The following is an 18,711-nucleotide window of genomic DNA, read 5'->3' on the forward strand; positions in this document are numbered from 1 at the left end:
ATATTCTTAAGATTGCAATCATAAAATTGGGGAATGCACATGGCCTGCAAATTGTTGCTCCCTAGCCTCTCTCCCCCCCCCTTTTCTTCATTGTCATCTCATTTGCTCACTATACCTTGTAATGTTGCAATGTGTTGAGCCTCTTCCACTGGTTCTGCATGACTGAAGTCAGATCCTCATCTGAAAGGGTCAGATGGCCAGCAACCCCTGAGCGCCATTCTGAGGGTGGGCAGGAAGGAGATAAGTAACAGGTAAGAGACTCGCACTTTCATGTCCTCCCCTTTCCCCCAAACCTCCACAGCACAAGCTGTGAAGCCACAGTCTAGGACACAACAGTATGCAAATAAATTAGTCAACCTCATCTAACTGGGATGACTAAAGGAAGGAGGTATCTTACCTAAGTCAAGAGAATGCACAGAAGGCCGCTGGGAGAAAGGCACACCCTTGAACACCTGGTCCAAGATTTTTTCCTTCACTTGGGTGATAGTATCTGTGTCAAGGACACGGGCTGGGATGCGCTGTGTTTCGGCCCCGCCCCCAGGTGCTCCCCGCACCAAGACTGTCAGAGTGAGAGGCCGATATTCCACATCTTCTCGGAGAAGCCGGCTGTCATTCAGTGTCCGCTTGGCCTTGCCTGTCACAGCATCCACAGGGCCTTTATCCACCTGGTACTTAATGGCACGGAAAAGCATGTACAAGGGTTCACCAGCTACCTCCTGCAGCAGGAAAGACAGAAAGGATGAATCTCATTCTTTGCAGTTGAAACAATCTTCAGTGGCATACCATGTTCTCTCAGGAGTTCCAGATACAAATAGTCCTCAACTTAAAATGGTTCATTTAGTAACCATTCAAAGTTACAACAGGCCGAAAAAGTGGCTTATGGCCGTTTTTCATACATATAACCATTGCAGCACTCTCATGGTCATGTGATCAAAATTCAGATGCTTGACAACTGACTCCTATTTATGACGGTTGCAGTGTCCCAGGGTCAGATGATCACATTTTGTGACCTTCTGGAAAGCAAAGTCAAATCTGGGAAGCCAGATTCACTTAATTGTGACAAGAAAGATTGTAAAATGGGACAAAAGTCACTTAACAAATGTCTCACCTAGCAACAGAAATTTTGGGCTCAATTACGGTCGTTAAGTTGAGGATCACGTCCCTTGACTTTAAAAAATCTTTTTAAAAAACAACAACAATCCAGATCATTTTCAGTCATTCTGATCACAAAACACAAGTGGTGATATTACCTTTTAAACAAAAATAGACATTCATCAGGGAGAGTATTTATGAAGGATGTGAGTAATAACCATAAAAGGGGATAGATAAGATTTTCACTAGCTCAAGGAAAAGCTTAAATTCTTTGCGTAATTCCAATTCAAAGCAGAATACACTGTTAATCAGTCAATCAGTTATTGCTGTGACCACAATTGCAATAACATGACTTAGCATAAAAAAAGGAATAAAATTGGCGATAATAAGAGAAAAAAAGAAAAAGAAAAGGCATATGAAAGAAATAAGATAGAACCAACCGTATAATTAAGAGTTTAAGAATTTCTAAGTTAAAGCATGGCAAATGTAATAACTTGATTGGTATATGAATATGCTGTTCAAATAAGCAAGATAAACAAAAAGCAGGCAAATTCCCCTAGGTTGCATGGCTTATCAGATTCAGATAACTTTATCTTTCATAGTGTAAAATTGGGGATGCGTTATGTTTAAAAGTTTTTACACCTGTACTAAAGTAAAAGGCTGACTGTTGTATAAAATAGACTGATTGTGTGGGAAAAGAAAGAGAATTTACGTACAAAGAAAAATACATTTGTAGCAACTAAGTCAATCTCTTTTGGCTTCTTTGCCTTATTACTGGTGAATACTTTTTTGGCATTTCAGAAAGATGGATGGATGGGAGCACTGAGGAGGAAAACTAGGGAATGACAGGAGGGAAAGTGACAAAAAAGGCTATAGTAAAATTTGCAAATAGATCTGCACAGCAGAAAAGATCATACAAAAGATTGGTTGCCAAGATGTAGGCCTCCTCTACCATGAACTAAAGTGATGTAGCCACCCACATGAAGGATCTTGGAAAGCACAGTAAGAATGAAATAGAGGGGAAATAATCCACAGAGAACTTCTCCATGGGAGGGCAATGAAAACCAGTGTGGTATGGTTGAATTATTAAAACCTAGATCCAAACTCTCCAGGCAACACAAAAGATATAGGTTGATTATTTGCTGTTTTTTCAGCACAACTTATTCACAGGTTGACTCTGCTCACTGGGGGAAAGTTGTGAGGATCAATGGAATAGCAGGGGAAAAAAACAGAAGTTCCTTTTAGAATTGGCAGACTAAAAAGCCAGAAATAAATCAAGTTACGTTTAACAGGATGTTATTTGATTGCCCAGAAAGAGGAACAAAAAACATGGTAAGATGTTTCTCAGATATTCAACAGATTTCAGTACTAGGCATAAAGAGTTTAAAACAGGTAAGGAAACAAAATAGCAACACATTAGCCAAAGGATTCACAATGTTGTAAAGTTAGGCCCATTCCCCTGCCCCTGATCCCCGTCAAACCAATTTAAATCTAGATTTTACAATTCAGCATGGTGCCCGGTGCTTACCCGGAGATAGGAGTAGAGACAGATGGACATCCAGTTGGTCAATAGTTTCTCCACCATGGTCTCTGTCCTATGAAATAATTGCAGAGTTTAACAACATTACAGATAATTCTTGACTTACAACAGCAGTTGGGACCAGACTTGCCGTCACTAAGTGACACGATCTTCAAATATGATGTCACATGACCACGATGTTTAGTGATGCAGTCATGGTTGCTGATGTTAAACGAGGACCTCACGGGACCATGACTCCCAATTTCTTGCCACCTCCCTTGACTTTGGGAAGTCAGCAGAGAACCTCAGAAATTACTGATCACATGACTGTACTTGTAAGTTTTTGCTGCTACTGCCAGCCATGAGGAATCAATGCTAGCCCTGAAAATAGAATGCTTGCTGAATTAGGAACATTAAGAGTAGATGCTGCTATGAAAAGCATAAAGCTACCCATTCTGCAGAAGCAGATAATCAAAGATTTCTTTGGAAGAAGGATACCTTTCCCCACTCTGCATCTATGCGGGATTGCTCCAGGACCTACCTGCGAAGCATGAGCTTAGGATTGCGAGCAACACAGTGGGCAGCCAGATCACTCAGCAGGGTCTGCATGATGTCTGTCAAGTACTCCAGCCGCCCATGGAGAGCCAAAGAGAGAAGTGATGCTGCATGACATCGGTCTCGTTGAGAAAAGGTAGGCTGGGCCTCCAGCGTCCGGATTAACTGCAAACAGCAGGGAGAGAGTATCAACTCTGTTGCTAGGGCCCAGAAGATGCCCCTTCTGCCTCAAGGGCAGAGATTTTCAGAGGGTTAAGAGGAAAGCTATGGCAAATCTAGACAGCATACTAAAAAGCAGAGACATCACCCTGCCAACAAAAGTGCGTATAGTCAAGGCCATGGTTTTCCCAGTTGCAATGTATGGCTGTGAAAGTTGGACCATAAGAAAGGCTGAACGCAAAAGAATTGAGGCCTTTGAACTATGGTGCTGGAGAAAACTCCTGCGAGTCCCCTGGACTGCAAGGCTATCAAACTGGTCAGTCCTAGAGGAGATCAACCCCGACTGCTCTTTAGAAGGCCAGATCCTGAAGCTGAAACTCAAGTACTTTGGCCACCTAACGAGAAGGAAGGACTCACTGGAGAAGAGCCTAATGCTGGGAAAGATTGAGGGCAAGAGAAGAAGGGGACGACAGAGAATGAGGTGGCTGGATGGAGTCACTGAAGCAGTAGGCGTGAGCTTAAGTGGACTTCAGAAGATGGTAGAGGACAGGAAGGCCTGGAGGAACGTTGTCCATGGGGTCGCGATGGGTCGGACACGACTTCGCAACTAACAACAACAACAAGGATGGCAGTATCATATTAAAGGTTCCAGCCCTTCTGTATGTGCTTTGCGGCACTGCCTTCATGCACAAACGGGGCAAAATTTGTTGCTGCAACTGTGCAACACTACTTTCACCATTTGGATGAAAGCATCAGCCTCTGCCCAAGGATGGAAATGCCGCTCAAAGCTGAAGTTTAAGCCCTCGGCCATTGATGCAGCAGAGAAGAATACTTGTAAACATTCACTGCAGATGAATCGAGGAGATGCCAAATGACCACCTAGAATTGAGTCCCTTCTTATCAGTGTGCAGCTTTGCCTTGTTCTCTCCTCACATCAACATTGAACGATACAATAGAGGTGTTCATATAGGAGCATTGCTTCCTGTGATTTATCCTTGTTCCCACATTGGGAGACTTTCCACTTACAATTGGTTTTCAAACACATCTCCGCTCCCTCCAGTGGCACAAGAATCTATTCTGTACCTCAGCTGCTTTCCAGAATCTACCTCCCTGTTTCCCCAGCGTGCTCACTGTCAGCAGGAAGACTTTGCTGTTCAACAGATTGGAGAATTGTCCCAGACCCTGCTCCACGGTGGCTCGACGGCCCTCGGGCAGGTCCAGCACCCGTCTCAGAGGCACATCCCCCTGAGCCGGGAAGAAGACACGCTGAGCATAGGTGTTGTAGTCCAGGAAAGGGATCCCAGAGCCTTCCAGCTCCCCACTCAAGTCAGTCATTTCAGTCATGAGATCTGAAGCGAGGAAAGGAATTGTGATCAGAGGTTGGGATAGAAGGGAAGGAGGCTAAAGAGTTACAGAAGAGCAAAAAAAGAACATACAGCACCCCAGTCATTCACAATAATAAATGTGAAGAGTTTCTAAAACTCTTCATTTTTCTCCCTCCAGCAAATACACTCTTTACTTTATCTGTACTTTTCCTCCTTTTGACAACAACCTAACCCCACCCCTCCAAAATTAAGCAAGAATTGCAAAACTGCTGTTTATGGACATAGGGACAAGGATCATTCATAAGCAGGACAATTTTTAGGGCACTGCTTTGTGTAGTGCCTGCTTCTCAAAAGCTCTTCCTGCTCTCTTTTCTTCACAGCAAGGGCACTCCACATGTTCAAACAAGGATACAGAAATGAAGAATACAATAGTTTCCCTCTCCCTCTTCCCCCCACTTCCATCCTCCAACACTCCAGTAGTTCTTCCAAACTCTGGGCAAATAAAGTCTCCAGGTGTAATATCCAGGGATTTGTAATTTGGCAGGAAAACAAGGTCATTCCATTGCTAATCAATTCAATGACCACCTGAGAGAAATCTATTTATTAATTTATTAAACTTTTATGCCACCCATTTCCCCCATAAGGTGATCAATAGAAGTGTTTGGTCTTTGCTTGGAAGCCAGGAAGGCTCTCTGGATCCAGGGTGGAAGTGCTTGCTTAGCTGCAGGGACCTCCTTAAAAAGCCACATCTTTCCTGGGCTGTCACACCTGGAGCCACTTGCAAGTCAAGCAAGCACAGTCACCTTTTTCTGCTTCAGATGGGACTACTGAACACTTTTGGTTATAATATCACAGTGATTCCTGTATGAACTCTCTCACTTGCTTTAATGGTATGTATGCTAATTCCCTATTCTGAAGTAGAATCCTCTATATTCATAAAGTAAGGCTTTCCCCAAATATCTGGTCTGGAGTGGTCAACTGGTAAGAGCACCACATTTCAAAGAAGTCTGTAGCCTGTTAGAGATTGCAGGAAGTCCTTGCTTACCAATGCTAATTGAGACTGGAAACTCTATCATTAAATGATGTGGTTGTAAGTCGAAAAACCATGTGATCTTGCAGCTTATCAATGTCAGTTTTGGCAACTCCAGTTGCTGTCATTAGACAAAGAATGTGTGGGTCATTAAGTGACAACCACATGTGACCGCAACCTGTGTCTTCCTGCTGGCTTCCCCATAGAGGCTGCTTGTCAGAAGCTGACGGGGAAGTTTCCAAATTGTGATCACATGCCCACAAGGATGCTACAAGAGCCATAACTACAAGGACAGGTTGTAAGTGCCTCTCGTTCAGCGTTGCTATAAGTCCAAACAGTTGCTGAACAGGTGGTTATTAAATGAGGACCACAGATAAGATTTTAGATCTATAGACAGCTCTTTTCTCACATCCCCTCATTCAAAATCCTTCCACTTTCCTCCAGATTAATTAATCCAATCCTCTCCATTCAGGCATTCTTGCACATTTGTTATAGCACATATTCATCATCTCCAGTTCGCACAACCATCTGCTCTCTTGGCTGCAAATAATGGGAGCAACAGTCTAGTAGTTCAACCCAGGAGGCATGTTCAGCTGGGGGAAAATTAACTCCATTCCCATTCCATACCAGTGAATTCCTTGCGGCACTGGTCTCCGACGCTGCTCTCCATGTTCTCAAGCTGCACTAGGACTTTCTTATAATCACGCAAGGCTTGCTTACTCTTCCGTCTGTCAAGAGATGGAGGAAGAGAGACTACTAAGTTTCACAGGAATAAAGGCCCATTGAAGAAAACAACATTGCATAGAACACCTTCAGAATCATTGGCTTGTTTACCTGTACATTAAAATGAGAAGCAGGACTATAACAACCAGCACTGCTGCCCCTACTCCCAGCCCAATTTGGGCCTGTGGGGGGAAGCTAGATGGCGGTTCTGTATCATAGCGGACACGACCAAGATCCAGACGCAGGTTTCCCATCTGCACCTGCAAGATGACAGCATACACGGTTCATTCCACAGATATACACATATTTGTCTATTGCAATAAAGTGTGTAATCTTGTGCTATTATAAGGACTAAGTAATCTATTGAAGCAGAAGCCTGCTACAAAAGCTAGTACAAGGAGACCCTTCCATGAGTCTGGGTGACCTCCTGATCTGTGGGCTTCATCTCCAAGAATTCCCAAGCAACAGAGATGCTGGGAACTGAGGTCCATGCACCTGAGGGCAAGCAGACTGGGGAAGGCTGTCCTAAGGTTGCCCGTTTAAGATCACTAAGGAAGGCTGATGAACTGAATTTCTTCACTGAATCCCATTGGAAAGCTTACATTTATGGACAGAAATAAAAAAAATCAATCAATGTATACTTAATTGCCTGCTATTGCTAACAACTATTCATAGCAAGGATGACAGAATTTCCAGTATTGGTCCAATTAGGATCTGGGGATTCAGTGTACCAGTAAAGCGGCAAGAAGGGGACTTGGTCAGGTCTGGAGATCTATTTGCGTAAGGCAAACGTTTGTCAATTTAAGCAACTACTAAACCATAACACCACCTCCTCTCACTTCAGTATTCATCTGGACCTGCTTCTTTTTATTTCTGTTCTTGTGTTGCAGGGTCTGGCTATTCATCCACAGATAGGTCACAACTTACTAATGGGCTCTGATGCACCATTTAGAACATATGGCAAATGGGCACTTTGATCCAATTATACCACATCTACTAAAAGATAGGAAACACAAATAAAGGGTGAAGAGGTTGATAGCTCCCTTTCTGGCCTACAATAATTGCATCCACTTTTTCTTTCTTCTCTGAATATCAGGGACATAGTTTATGCACGTATAAGAGAAGCTAGTGAAAGCCCTCGGCATGAGTAGGAAATAATAGGTGAGAGGAAGCTCAAGAACAAAAATGCAAATATTGCACTTCTATCAGGCATACTGGCATCTACCACATGACTACAAAAGAATTATAGTTCAATATGACTGAAATTGTCATATTATGCACAGAAATAAAAGAAATCAATGTATACCTGCCTGCCATTATAATGAGTTCTGTGTCATTTTTAAGGGGTGATTGACAACCATGAGGGAACTGTTGCAACCAACCTTTGAGCAAGACAATGTTGGAATTACTCTGCTCCATTGCTTAACCATGGTCATGGTCACCCATGCCTTGGTCACCTACCAGGTGAATTTCTGTAATGAGCTCTACATGGGGCTTCCATTGAAGAGTATACAGAAGCTTCACCTTGGGGCAAAATGCAGTGACATGAGCAGCTATGTGCATCCCTAAAATGGCACATGTTGCAATTCTGCTCTGCAAGCTGCATTGGTTATCGTTTGCTTCTGAATCCAACTTAAGGTGCTGGTGATATCCTTTAAAGCTCTTCATGACACGGGCTGGTTATTTGAAGGACGGCCTCTCCCCAGTTATATTTGCCTGTCTCAGAAAAAGGTATATTGTGCGCCCCATCTGTTAAGGAGCTACTTCTGGCAGGTTCCAAGAGATAGGTCTTTTCTGCCATGGCCTCTGCCCTGTGGAACATCATTTCCCTCGAGGTGAGACTGGCCCCATCCCTCAAAATGAGACTGTCAACAGGTTTGGGGATCTCAAGGAAATGCGGAATTGGTGCAATGGTTACATTGCCTGTAACTACATTGAATATGCTTTCTCCTAGTCTTTTAATAGTACTGATTTTTTAAAACTTGTGAAATATTTTTAATGTTGCTCATGTTATGGCTTGTTTTTTATTGTACTTTATTTTTTATATTTTATTGTGTGAATGGCAGCTATTTAAAAATGATGGAAGAATAAAACAATAAAATAAAAATATGCAGGTTATGCACTGATCCTAGATGGGATGGGACTGAGTATGCAAGAATATGACTTACACGCTCAATTTCTGTACTGGGGTTTTTCCCAGTTCTAATCCCAAATATCAATCAAAACCCTTTGGGAAAGATGAAAATTTCAAACCTATATATTTTAACTTGTTAGTTATTTTATTTCTTATACTTGTACTAAGGATGCATAGAAAGTTAAATAACTGGTGTTTATCTCCAAAGATATCGTTACATTACATGGTTCGACCACTTGAAAAGTCAGTCCTTCCTCAAAATTCTCTGCTCTGCCATTGAAGGATCAGGAAGGAAGTTATTAAAAGAGCCATAAAACCAAAGTAATCTTATTGTGCAAACCTTGCTTCTGCTTTACGGGTGGAGTGGGAAACTGAATTGAAACTAAGCAACTACTCAATCAGAATAATTTTTCATTATGCAAATTATTATTCAAAGGGTGTGATCGTGCTATACACTCAAAGGAAATCCTGTTGCTAACAAAGGAGAGTTGCACCTGACAACATCTGGGATTATGTAGATTTTTCAAAAGATTTTCAGGAAGGAAGAGCTTTCCTACTACATGGAAACATCAGCAAAGGTCTAAGTGGGAGGCCAGAAACAATGTGTGTGGTGGGTGAGTGGGGAATTTAACCCATCCAGTTACTTTTGAACTCACTATAAACTCGGGCAGCACAGAAGAAGTATTAAGCGGCTGTGGTGGTTGCAGAGGGGGCTCACAGTACAAATGGGTAAGTGTAAGGGTCTTCACGGTGCAAACACTGTTGCCTATGAAGGCCCTCACTTCGTTCTTGCTGATACCGAGGTTCAAGCCTTCTCCCTAAAGAGGGACATAAAAGAAGTCACAGGTGCAATCGACATTCAAGAATTACAATTACTTCATTATGATCCCCTTTACATCATGTTGGAGGCCATGCTGTGTCTAAGCCTTATCTGCATGTCTCTCTCTCTGCAGAATTCCAAGAGATGATATTTTCTATAGCAGGACAACACTTACTACTAATGGTTTAGATGATAGATACTTCAAAAAATGGTGATTTAATTGTTCCAAATTATATATTATTGCCTTCTGGTAATATGGCTAGACGTTCTATGATATGAGAATCAATATAGTGCAGTGATGGCAAACCTTTTAGAGATCAAGTGCCCAAAAACTGGCCCCGCCCCTGTTCCACCCCATGCCCCGCTCCCACCCTGCCTGCCTGCAGGGCCACTCACCACCTCCAGGGCCCGCCCAGGCAGCCCAGCAGCGCCATGGCGGCCATGCCCTCTGCCCGCGCCCCGCAGCATCAACTGCGTGCGATGGGGTGTGAGGGCAGAGTCTTGTCTACGCTGTCTGGCTGCCATGTCCTTGGCTGTGCTGCTCCGCGTGGGCCACGCTCAGGGGCAACTCGCCTCCAGGGGGGCTGTTGGTGAGGAGGGGGTTGCAGGAGGAGGCAAGGCTGGGGCAATGGCACGTGTGCCCACAGAGAGGGCTCCAAGTGCCGCCTCTGGCACCCATGCCATAGGTTCGCCACCACTGATATAGTGCAATGCAATTCTGTTAACTATTGTACTTGTCATGAACAAGACAGAAAGAAAGAAAGGACTGAGGTTTCAGAACTAATTGCTAATAAGCAAGGAGGTTCTACTAAGCATCATCTTGCTGAAAAACAAGAAGGATTAGCCCATCATATCAAGCCCCCCTGCCAGCTTCCACCATTCCTGGGTCTGCTTCTCCTAATCCCCCTCACCTCTATGTCCAGGACATTGCCAGGTTTAAGACTAAAAGGGCGGCCACTGGATTCCCGGCCAGGCCAGCGCAGGTGGGGATTAGGTTTGTAGGAGAATTCTTGGCCTCCGCTGGCATTGCTAAAAGGAACGTGGAATCCGTCCAGTTCAAAAACAAGGTGGTGGAAGTGAGCATTGGATGGCACAGCTGGTGATGGACAAAGTAGGAGAGCGGATGAATTAGCACAGCAAGGTTCCCAGCACTGTGAAGATATGGGGGAAAAATGGTTTAGAAGATGGCAGGAGAATTGTTCCTGAACTGTAGCCTCCAACCAAGTCATAACTTTCTCTCTTCTCTTTCTTATACTCACCTCCAACAGATCTCCCACCTCAACACAGGGCCGTGAGGAAGCTGAGGACAGTGGGGCATGAGGGCCGTGCAAAGAATCACAAGATCTTTTTTTCCGGATGCTTTTGCCTGTGGGTGTCTTCTCTCGCTCCAAGATGGCTTTGATGAGGGGTTGTTGCACCACATCCAAATTAGTCCCCTCCACCTGGATGATCCTTCCGCCCCTGGGGAACATCAGCATCCACAAAGACATGTGTCTCAATCTTCCACCACCCACTGGTCTGATATAGTCACCATGTTAACAAACTTATGATGGAAGAGGCCCTGAACATCTGAACTCAGCCTTAACTTTGAGGTTTTCCCATTTGCTTCCTACTCCTGAAATTTCCTTGCACCCCCTATCTTCATTGTCCAAAACTCACTTGCTCTCTAAAACAACTCCCCCACTTTTTTCCTTACTGTGGCTTCACAGTTCTACCCCAAAACACCAACCTGGTCCCACTTCTTTCTCTCCCTAAAAACCTAGGCTTAAACATTCCCTTTTTGCAGAATACTTTGTCTTATCCCTGTGGAATGCTGTGACGCTCACATTAAGGAAGCAAAACAAGTTGCTCCATTGCTGAGCCACGTGATGCAATCCTGGAAGCGGCCGCCATTTTCCAAGTGGCCACAATTCAATGCAGCTGCTCAGAAAATGGTGGCTGCTTCCAGGATCAACCATATGGTCCACCAATGAAGCAACCTGTCCTCCTTCCTAACTCAAATTCTAGAGATCTCTGAAAAGTGATCACGTGATGGGTGACATGGGGTAAGGAGGGTGTGGGGCTCAGTGGAATGGGAAGCAGGCCCAAGGTAGGAGGGGTATGGGAGGTAGGAGGGCTGCAGCAAAGTCAGTCATAATGGCAAAAAACTGCGGGGTGCTGCTGTGGACATAACAACGTCGTAAGTATCTTTTGGAGGTTCTAGACCCGCCTTAGCCACATTAAACCAGCTAGGTAACCTTGGGCCAGTCACTGTTTCTTAAGTCCTAGGAAGGAGGCAAGGGCAAACCAATTCTGAAAAGCCTTGCCAGGAATACTGCAGGGACTAGTCACCTAGTTTCCAGGAATCAAGACTATTTGAAAACCACACCCACAAATGTGAAGTATTATGCAAACTTGGTGGAAACAAGGATGATTTGCAAGGACCAAAACTATGGAAAGATATAGGGCAGTGGTGGCGAACCTATGGCACTGGTGCAGAGGCGGCACTCGGAGCCCTCTCTGTGGGCACACGTGCCATTGCCCCAGCCTCCTTCCCCCGCAACCCCCTCCTCTCCAGCAGCCCCCCTGAAGGAGAGTCGCCCCCGAGCGTGGCCCACACGGAGCAGCGCAGCCAAGGACATGGCAGCCAGGCAGCATAGACAAGACTCTGCCCTCACATCCCATCATGCAGTTGATGCTGCAGGGTGTGGGCAGAGGGCGTGGCCGCCATGGTGCTGCTGGGCTGCCTGGGCGATCTGCGGCGGGCCCTGGAGGAAGTGAGTGGTCCTGTGGTCAGGGGGGGCAGGGGATGGGAGGGCAGAGGAGGGGTGGGGAGTGGGGGCGGGGCCAGTTTTTGGGCACTCGATCTCTAAAAGGTTCGCCATCACTGATATAGGGAGTGATGTTTGGGTTAAGTAGGTTTAGCTATATTTCCTTTCCTTTTCCTTATGCCATGCCTTTAATTTCTTTCTCTTATTATGTCTTAATCTTTTTCTGTGCAAAGGGGAACCGCATGATGGGTATATATGCAGTATATGGTTATGAATGTTGAAGAAGCAATCCCTAGGTCTCCCTTCCTTCTCATCAAAGAATACAGAGATGCTTTTAGATTGTGCTGCTAACATACAACCATGTATCCTCTTGTAAAAAAGCCTGACTTTTTCTTTGTCAAACAATTGTTTTATAACACAGAGGTTCATACAGTCTTAACATGAGCCAGATAAAATGACCCTACAGGCTTTTACCCATGGAAGCTGGTAGATGGGAAGGCCCCAGTGAGCTGTGGATTAGGTGTATAAAGGAAGTGCTTCTCCAGCAATTCACGCAGCACCACGCCATACTTGGCCTGAACAGTTACCATCTGGGGCGTCAAGCTGGCACTGGTACGGCACACAATGGCTCTGGGTTCCACAGGTTCCTCACTGTTGGGATGGAAAGTAAAGAGGTGATATGAGGCCTTGGACAGGATTATGAGGAAATAAAGAGAGGGGAGGGAGAGAAGATGAAAAGAGGCCATTTTACTCACAGGATACAGGGCAGGTTGCCCACACTGACAGTAATCTCAGGACCCGTCAGAAGGTCCTCACCAGAGATGGTTATTCGCGTTCCTCCAGCCATGGGACCAAGGCTGGGGTGGAGGTTGAGAAGGGTCGGATCCTGAGAATGGAAGCAACTGTAAGGGCTGATAAGCAGTGTTGGTGGTATTCACAGCATCTGGCTTGTCTTTCCTCCCCCTCCCCAGAATACCAACCATGACACAGGAACATTGTGTCACAGGCACATTGCAAGCAAATGTGCCTAGCTCAGCCCATCCTTATACCCAGTTCCAAGCTTCTTTAGAACAAACTCTGAATGCCCCCCACTCCCTCCTCCTCTGTCAGACATTGACCTGGTAGGTGAAGTGGTTCTTGGAAATCCCTGGGGGGCGATCTCCTATGGTGACCTGAACAGGGCCAGATAACCCTCGTTTTCCAGGGGGCACATTACAGACAATCCTGTAGGGAACAGCAGGAAGGCCCTATTGTGAGAAAGCCTGCAGAAATTCACAGCAGGACTGCATTTTTAAAGAATGAAAAAGGGTGCAGGCTCTCGTGAGAACACCTTTTGAAAATAAATTTCTAAGTCTTTTCATTAGCTAAGAACAATGTAGTACAGAATCAGAAATAAGAGCAGTTTTTTCAGCTCCTGTTCTTGATTGGTTTTGGACAAAAACTCTGGAGTTCAGCTTAGCTATAGATTTAGCCTGGCATTCTGGCTATGCTTTTTAGTATTTCCTCAGCCCTTTATCTGATGGGAATGTTAATGGCCACTTTCATGGGACCGATGAGAATGAATGCCATGTCAATTAAATAGCTTAAGGCTGCAAAAACCATTGCATTCCCCTATGGAAAGGTTGTGTTTGAAACTTTTTTGCTGGAAAAAACAGCATTAAGAGAAGCACTGTAGATGTAGGGAAAGAGAGATAAAATGGAGGTTCCTACTCCAGAGGTATTACTATTTCTTTAATATTAGAAGGTATTGGTATCCAAGAAATTGATTGGTAACAGATTCTGAATACATAAAAGTACTTCAGACGAAGGGAAAGTTGCTGATTTATAGGAGGCTTAGGCAAATTCTTGAAACATAAAAGATTAGTATCATAAAAGCAACAAAGCACAGACTAGTTTTATATATTGTTTTAAAATTGGGATTTGCTTATAGTTTGTAAAATAATCTGCTATTGATCAAATTCATCGATCATGCTAAGCCATAAATATCTTCTTTACAAACTGTTATAATTAGATTCAACCAATATGTTAAAGCAACAATAAGCAAGTCACATTTTAGCTTAGTGCAATGCATGAAAAGAGCCACTGGAAATCAACTTGCTGGAAATCAACAATTCACCCAGACTACTGTCAGCCTCCATTTTATTTAGCAAACAAAATATGTTCTTGAAGACTGAATCCAAGACTGATTCAGATATTTACGTTTAATATCCGATAAGAAGACTGCACATTCAACTCATCATCATCAGCTCATATAGGCTGATTTAGGCTTGATAAGTAAAGCAATGTTAGTCAAATTAATTGCTGCCAGTTTCCTCAAAGATCATATTTCTGTGCAGCTCTAAACCAAATGCTCACTGCTTTCATTTCAAACAACTGGCAGCATGTGGGGAGTGACCCTTACCGAGTGGAAACTATGTACTGAGCTGGATCAGGAACACAAGGCAGCCCAGCTACAAGCACGCTTCTGGCCACATCCTCAAAGCGATGACCCAGGTTGGATCCTATCACAGTGAGAGCCATTTCCCCTTCCAAAGGTCCAGTAAGTGGGGATATCTAGGAAACAGGATTACATGGCATTATGGTGTTGCAGCTCTAAACTGGCTGCTTTCTTCAAATTCTGTTAAAAGAAAAATATATTAGCACTGATGTTACAACCAAGGACGTCTCCTATAATCTGGGAGTGCAACTCCCAATGGAATTGAAGGGTAGCTGGATTGAAACAATTGGCTTACCATGGAAGAGTTTTGGCTCTATATAATTAGTGAATTACTGAAAAAGTGGTAGGTATGTATGTATGTGGCAAGACTAAGGTGGTACATCTAGATTTTCAGGGGAAAATTCTCATATTCTTTCCTGTATTTAAAAATAAAATAAAATCTGCTGTCTTCCGGTCCTGCGCAGTAGCGCAGCAGTCGAGGGGTTCGGGGTTCTGTGCCCTTCGGCTGAATTTCTTCCTGTTAGGGGACCCTAAAAGGGCCAGAAGCCGCCACGAAGAGGCGGCAAAGAAGGAAAGAAGTCCCGGGGACCATGGAGAGACGACGGTCAACCCGATCGGTCCAGGAGAAGCCTTCCAGAAACCAACAGGAGAAAGGCTAGCCTAACTTCAGAGTCTAGCCCAAGCTACAAGCAACCTAAGTCAAAAGCTCTATTTTAAGCTGATTGTAAACAGCGCGTTTGAATCTGGGTAAGAACATCGATTGTCTCTATCTTACTTATCAACTTTCCTGAAGAAAAAAAAATCCCAAGAAGCAAAAAACCTCCGAAAGTGNCAGCAAGCGGACCTGACCTAGGGTGGATTTTATACTGGGTTTTTTAGGAATTTGGAAGACACAACTTTAAATTTGGTTTAATTCGGTTTTAAGGGGGGGATTGTATATATGCTTTGGTTTTAAATATGTTGTGCGCCGCCCTGAGTCCCGCTGGGAGAAGGGCGGCATATAAATTAAATAAAATAAATAAATAAATAAAATAAAACTAAGGACGTCTCCTATAATCTGGGAGTGCAACTCCCAATGGAATTGAAGGGTAGCTGGATTGAAACAATTGGCTTACCATGGAAGAGTTTTGGCTCTATATAATTAGTGAATTACTGAAAAAGTGGTAGGTAGGTATGTATGTCGCAAGACTAAGGTGGTAAATCTAGATTTTCAGGGGAAAATTCTCATATTTTTTCCTGTATTTAAAAATAAAATAAAATCTGCTGTCTTCCGGTCCTGTGCAGTAGCGCAGCAGTCGAGGGGTTCGGGGCTCCGTGCCCTTCGGCTGAATTTCTTCCTGTTAGGGGACCCTAAATGGGCCAGAAGCCGCCACAAAGAGGCGGCAAAGAAGGAAAGAAGTCCCGGGGACCATGGAGAGACGACAGTCAACCAGATCGGTCCAGGAGAAGCCTTCCAGAAACCAACAGGAGAAAGGCTAGCCTAACTTCAGAGTCTAGCCCAAGCTACAAGCAACCGAAGTCAAAAGCACTATTTTAAGCTGATTGTAAACAGTGTGTTTGAATCTGGGTAAGAACATCGATTGTCTCTATCTTACTTATCAACTTTCCTGAAGAAAAAAAAATCCCAAGAAGCAAAAAACCTCCGAAAGTGAAGGAGGGGGATCTTTGCCCCACCTTTTTACTAACGGAAGCAGCACCTTTTATGGAGGACCAAAACATATTGAAATGAAATGACTATAAAACCTAAATTTGGATAAGTTTGAAATTGTTGAATGGTTAAGATTCTCATTTTAAAGGCAATTTGTTTATTTTAAAAACTTGAAAAATAAACCAGTGCTGACATCTAGTGGTGGATGAAGACTATGACAGCTATGGCTTTCATACAGGACTTGGCAAAATCTGGAAAAAACTAATTTTTACTTGTGACCTTCAAAGCTCTAACAATAGAGAACAGCTGTGACAAAAAAGAAAACAATCTGGGCTGCAGACAAAGAAAGACTTATAAACTTTAGGGAACAAAAAAAACTCTTTTGAACTTTCTGGATTACAAGTACCTACTTAACTCTGACTCCAAAGCTATTTGCAGAGAAAAGAAAACTTGGATTCTTGGTCTTCATGGAAAATCAGAGACTTATAGAAAGAATTTATCAAGAAAAAATAAATACCTTTCAAGAGGAGACATATGATATGTTGCAACTAATTCAAACAACAATAATTTCAAACCACAAAGAAATCCAAAATAACTTTGAAAATATAAACCAATTCATCTCCAATTTAACTTTACAACAAAAAAAACCCCAGAAAACAACAGTAGAGAAGGAACAGATAAAACAGATAACTGAATACAAATTGGAGGATAGAGACTTAAAGATGGAACCTAACAAAACAAAGAAGTATGATTTAACCCAAGTGGGGAAAAAATTACAAGAAATACTGGATTTGGAAAAGACAACTTATACTTTAACACCACAAAACAAATTTGAGGATAAGAAAAAAGATTGGACAAAATGGACTGCAGAGATGTCAGGAAAACCACTAGAACTGAAGAGACAAAAAATGATAAGAGAAACAGAGAGAAAAATAAAGAATTTTTTTTCAACAAACATGAATAGACAAATGCCTCTTACAAAGATATTGTACTTGATTTACCTTTTATATCTATAGTAACACATAAGAATATGGAAAGATTCTTTGATTCAGCAAAACATATTGATTAAGAAAGAAACTGGGCAAAAGAAAAAGGCTAAAGTGAAAATTAAGAAAATAGACGATGGGACCTATCAGAGAGAATATTTTAAAAAGAAACACCTGTTTGAATATGGTTAAAGAAATAGAAAGATTTTGGATATGAATTTTATTTTAAGAGGGAAGAGCCCCTCATGTAACATAGTACTTTCTTTTTCTTCTTTCTTCTTATTTTATTTCTTGATATGAGTAATATAAAAGAGTCGGAATGGCTTATATAAAGGAAATATTTTAAATATTTAAATGTGATTAACTTTAAGAAAATTACAATGAATTAAAAAATGTTTTGAATAAGAGTTAAAAGACTAGAGGACTAGATTTATTAAATGGAATATTTAAAGATTAAATATATTTTTAATTATGGTAAAAAAGAACGGAAATTTTTTGGAAATAAGTATGTATTAGCTTATAGGAAACATGGATTTTAAGTAGCATACTATCCTTTTATTTTTCTTTATTCTTATTTTTTTCTTTTTTTAGTCTTATTTATTCCTTACGAAAGGTAAAAGTATTGGGATAGCTTACATGAGAAAAAATAGACTTAAATATTTAAATGTAATTAACTTTGAGAAAATCTTAACCAGTAAGAATGTTTTGAACATTGTGGGAAAAACAAATGTAAACAAAAACTGTATACAGGATCTATGATGAGGCAACCAGAATGACTAGATAGAAAAGAAATATTATATTGATGTGATTATTATCTGTAGAAATATTAGAAAAAAATTATACTCAATCGTCATTTACCAAAACAACAAGAATTGTATTAACTTAAGGTTGGTAAAAGAGAACATTATGGGAAAAAGAGGAAATCAAGTAAAGATATTATGTGGATTATAGATTATAGAAACCAACTGTTAGTGAATGTTTTTTAAATGTAAACCCAGACAACACACTGTTTACCAAATATTAAGGTGACTATGTTAAAAAATCAATAAAACATATTTAAAATAAATAAATAAATAAAAATCTGCATGCAGAACAACTGGGCAGGGAGACTATGGGCCCAGTGATGTTGCTTCTCACCGAGTAGATGATGGGCGATGGGCAAGTAGCAACACCAAGTTTGGACGGACAGGAGTTCTCATAGACACAGCCAGCCTCCTTTTCCAGCTGACACCAGACACAGTGGAAATGCTGGGGGACCGCTTTGCAGCGACTACAGTCCGAACGGTCAACAGAACAGTTGTACAAAGTCACTGAGGGGAGGGAAAAAGACAAGAGGTGAACACGATTTTAACGCTGTCCTGCTAAGACTGCCTTCTCTGTGTTAGACAAATCTCATTGCTATCCAGGGAAGATAAGCTAGTGCAAAGCCACTGGATTTTCAGAGGAGCAAGGCATTGATGAGCATCCTCAAAGTTGGGAAAATCCAAGCTTAAAAAATATTTTGCACTACATTCTAAGCTTCCATGAAGTATG

General features: G+C 42.4%; 1 protein-coding gene across 1 annotated transcript in view; it reads right to left on the reverse strand.

Annotated features, from left to right (window-relative positions):
• PLXNB3 (plexin B3) overlaps positions 1 to 18,711 on the reverse strand; it is a 55,723-nt gene that overhangs the window by 12,867 nt on the left and 24,145 nt on the right. Inside the window, exons 12-26 of the mRNA XM_015815108.1 lie at positions 18,316 to 18,488; positions 14,509 to 14,660; positions 13,226 to 13,331; positions 12,863 to 12,993; positions 12,582 to 12,758; positions 10,617 to 10,818; positions 10,269 to 10,508; positions 9,194 to 9,355; positions 6,515 to 6,663; positions 6,308 to 6,408; positions 4,457 to 4,674; positions 3,153 to 3,331; positions 2,621 to 2,687; positions 398 to 716; positions 116 to 219 (exon numbers count right to left, since the gene is read on the reverse strand). Coding sequence (XP_015670594.1) covers positions 116 to 219; positions 398 to 716; positions 2,621 to 2,687; positions 3,153 to 3,331; positions 4,457 to 4,674; positions 6,308 to 6,408; positions 6,515 to 6,663; positions 9,194 to 9,355; positions 10,269 to 10,508; positions 10,617 to 10,818; positions 12,582 to 12,758; positions 12,863 to 12,993; positions 13,226 to 13,331; positions 14,509 to 14,660; positions 18,316 to 18,488 — 2,480 coding nt within the window. The remainder of the gene's footprint in view (positions 1 to 115; positions 220 to 397; positions 717 to 2,620; positions 2,688 to 3,152; positions 3,332 to 4,456; positions 4,675 to 6,307; positions 6,409 to 6,514; positions 6,664 to 9,193; positions 9,356 to 10,268; positions 10,509 to 10,616; positions 10,819 to 12,581; positions 12,759 to 12,862; positions 12,994 to 13,225; positions 13,332 to 14,508; positions 14,661 to 18,315; positions 18,489 to 18,711) is intronic.

Source organism: Protobothrops mucrosquamatus, unplaced genomic scaffold (assembly GCF_001527695.2).
Source record: "Protobothrops mucrosquamatus isolate PMUCROS unplaced genomic scaffold, P.Mucros_1.0 scaffold315, whole genome shotgun sequence".
In the NCBI taxonomy this organism is placed as follows: Eukaryota; Metazoa; Chordata; class Lepidosauria; order Squamata; family Viperidae; genus Protobothrops; species Protobothrops mucrosquamatus.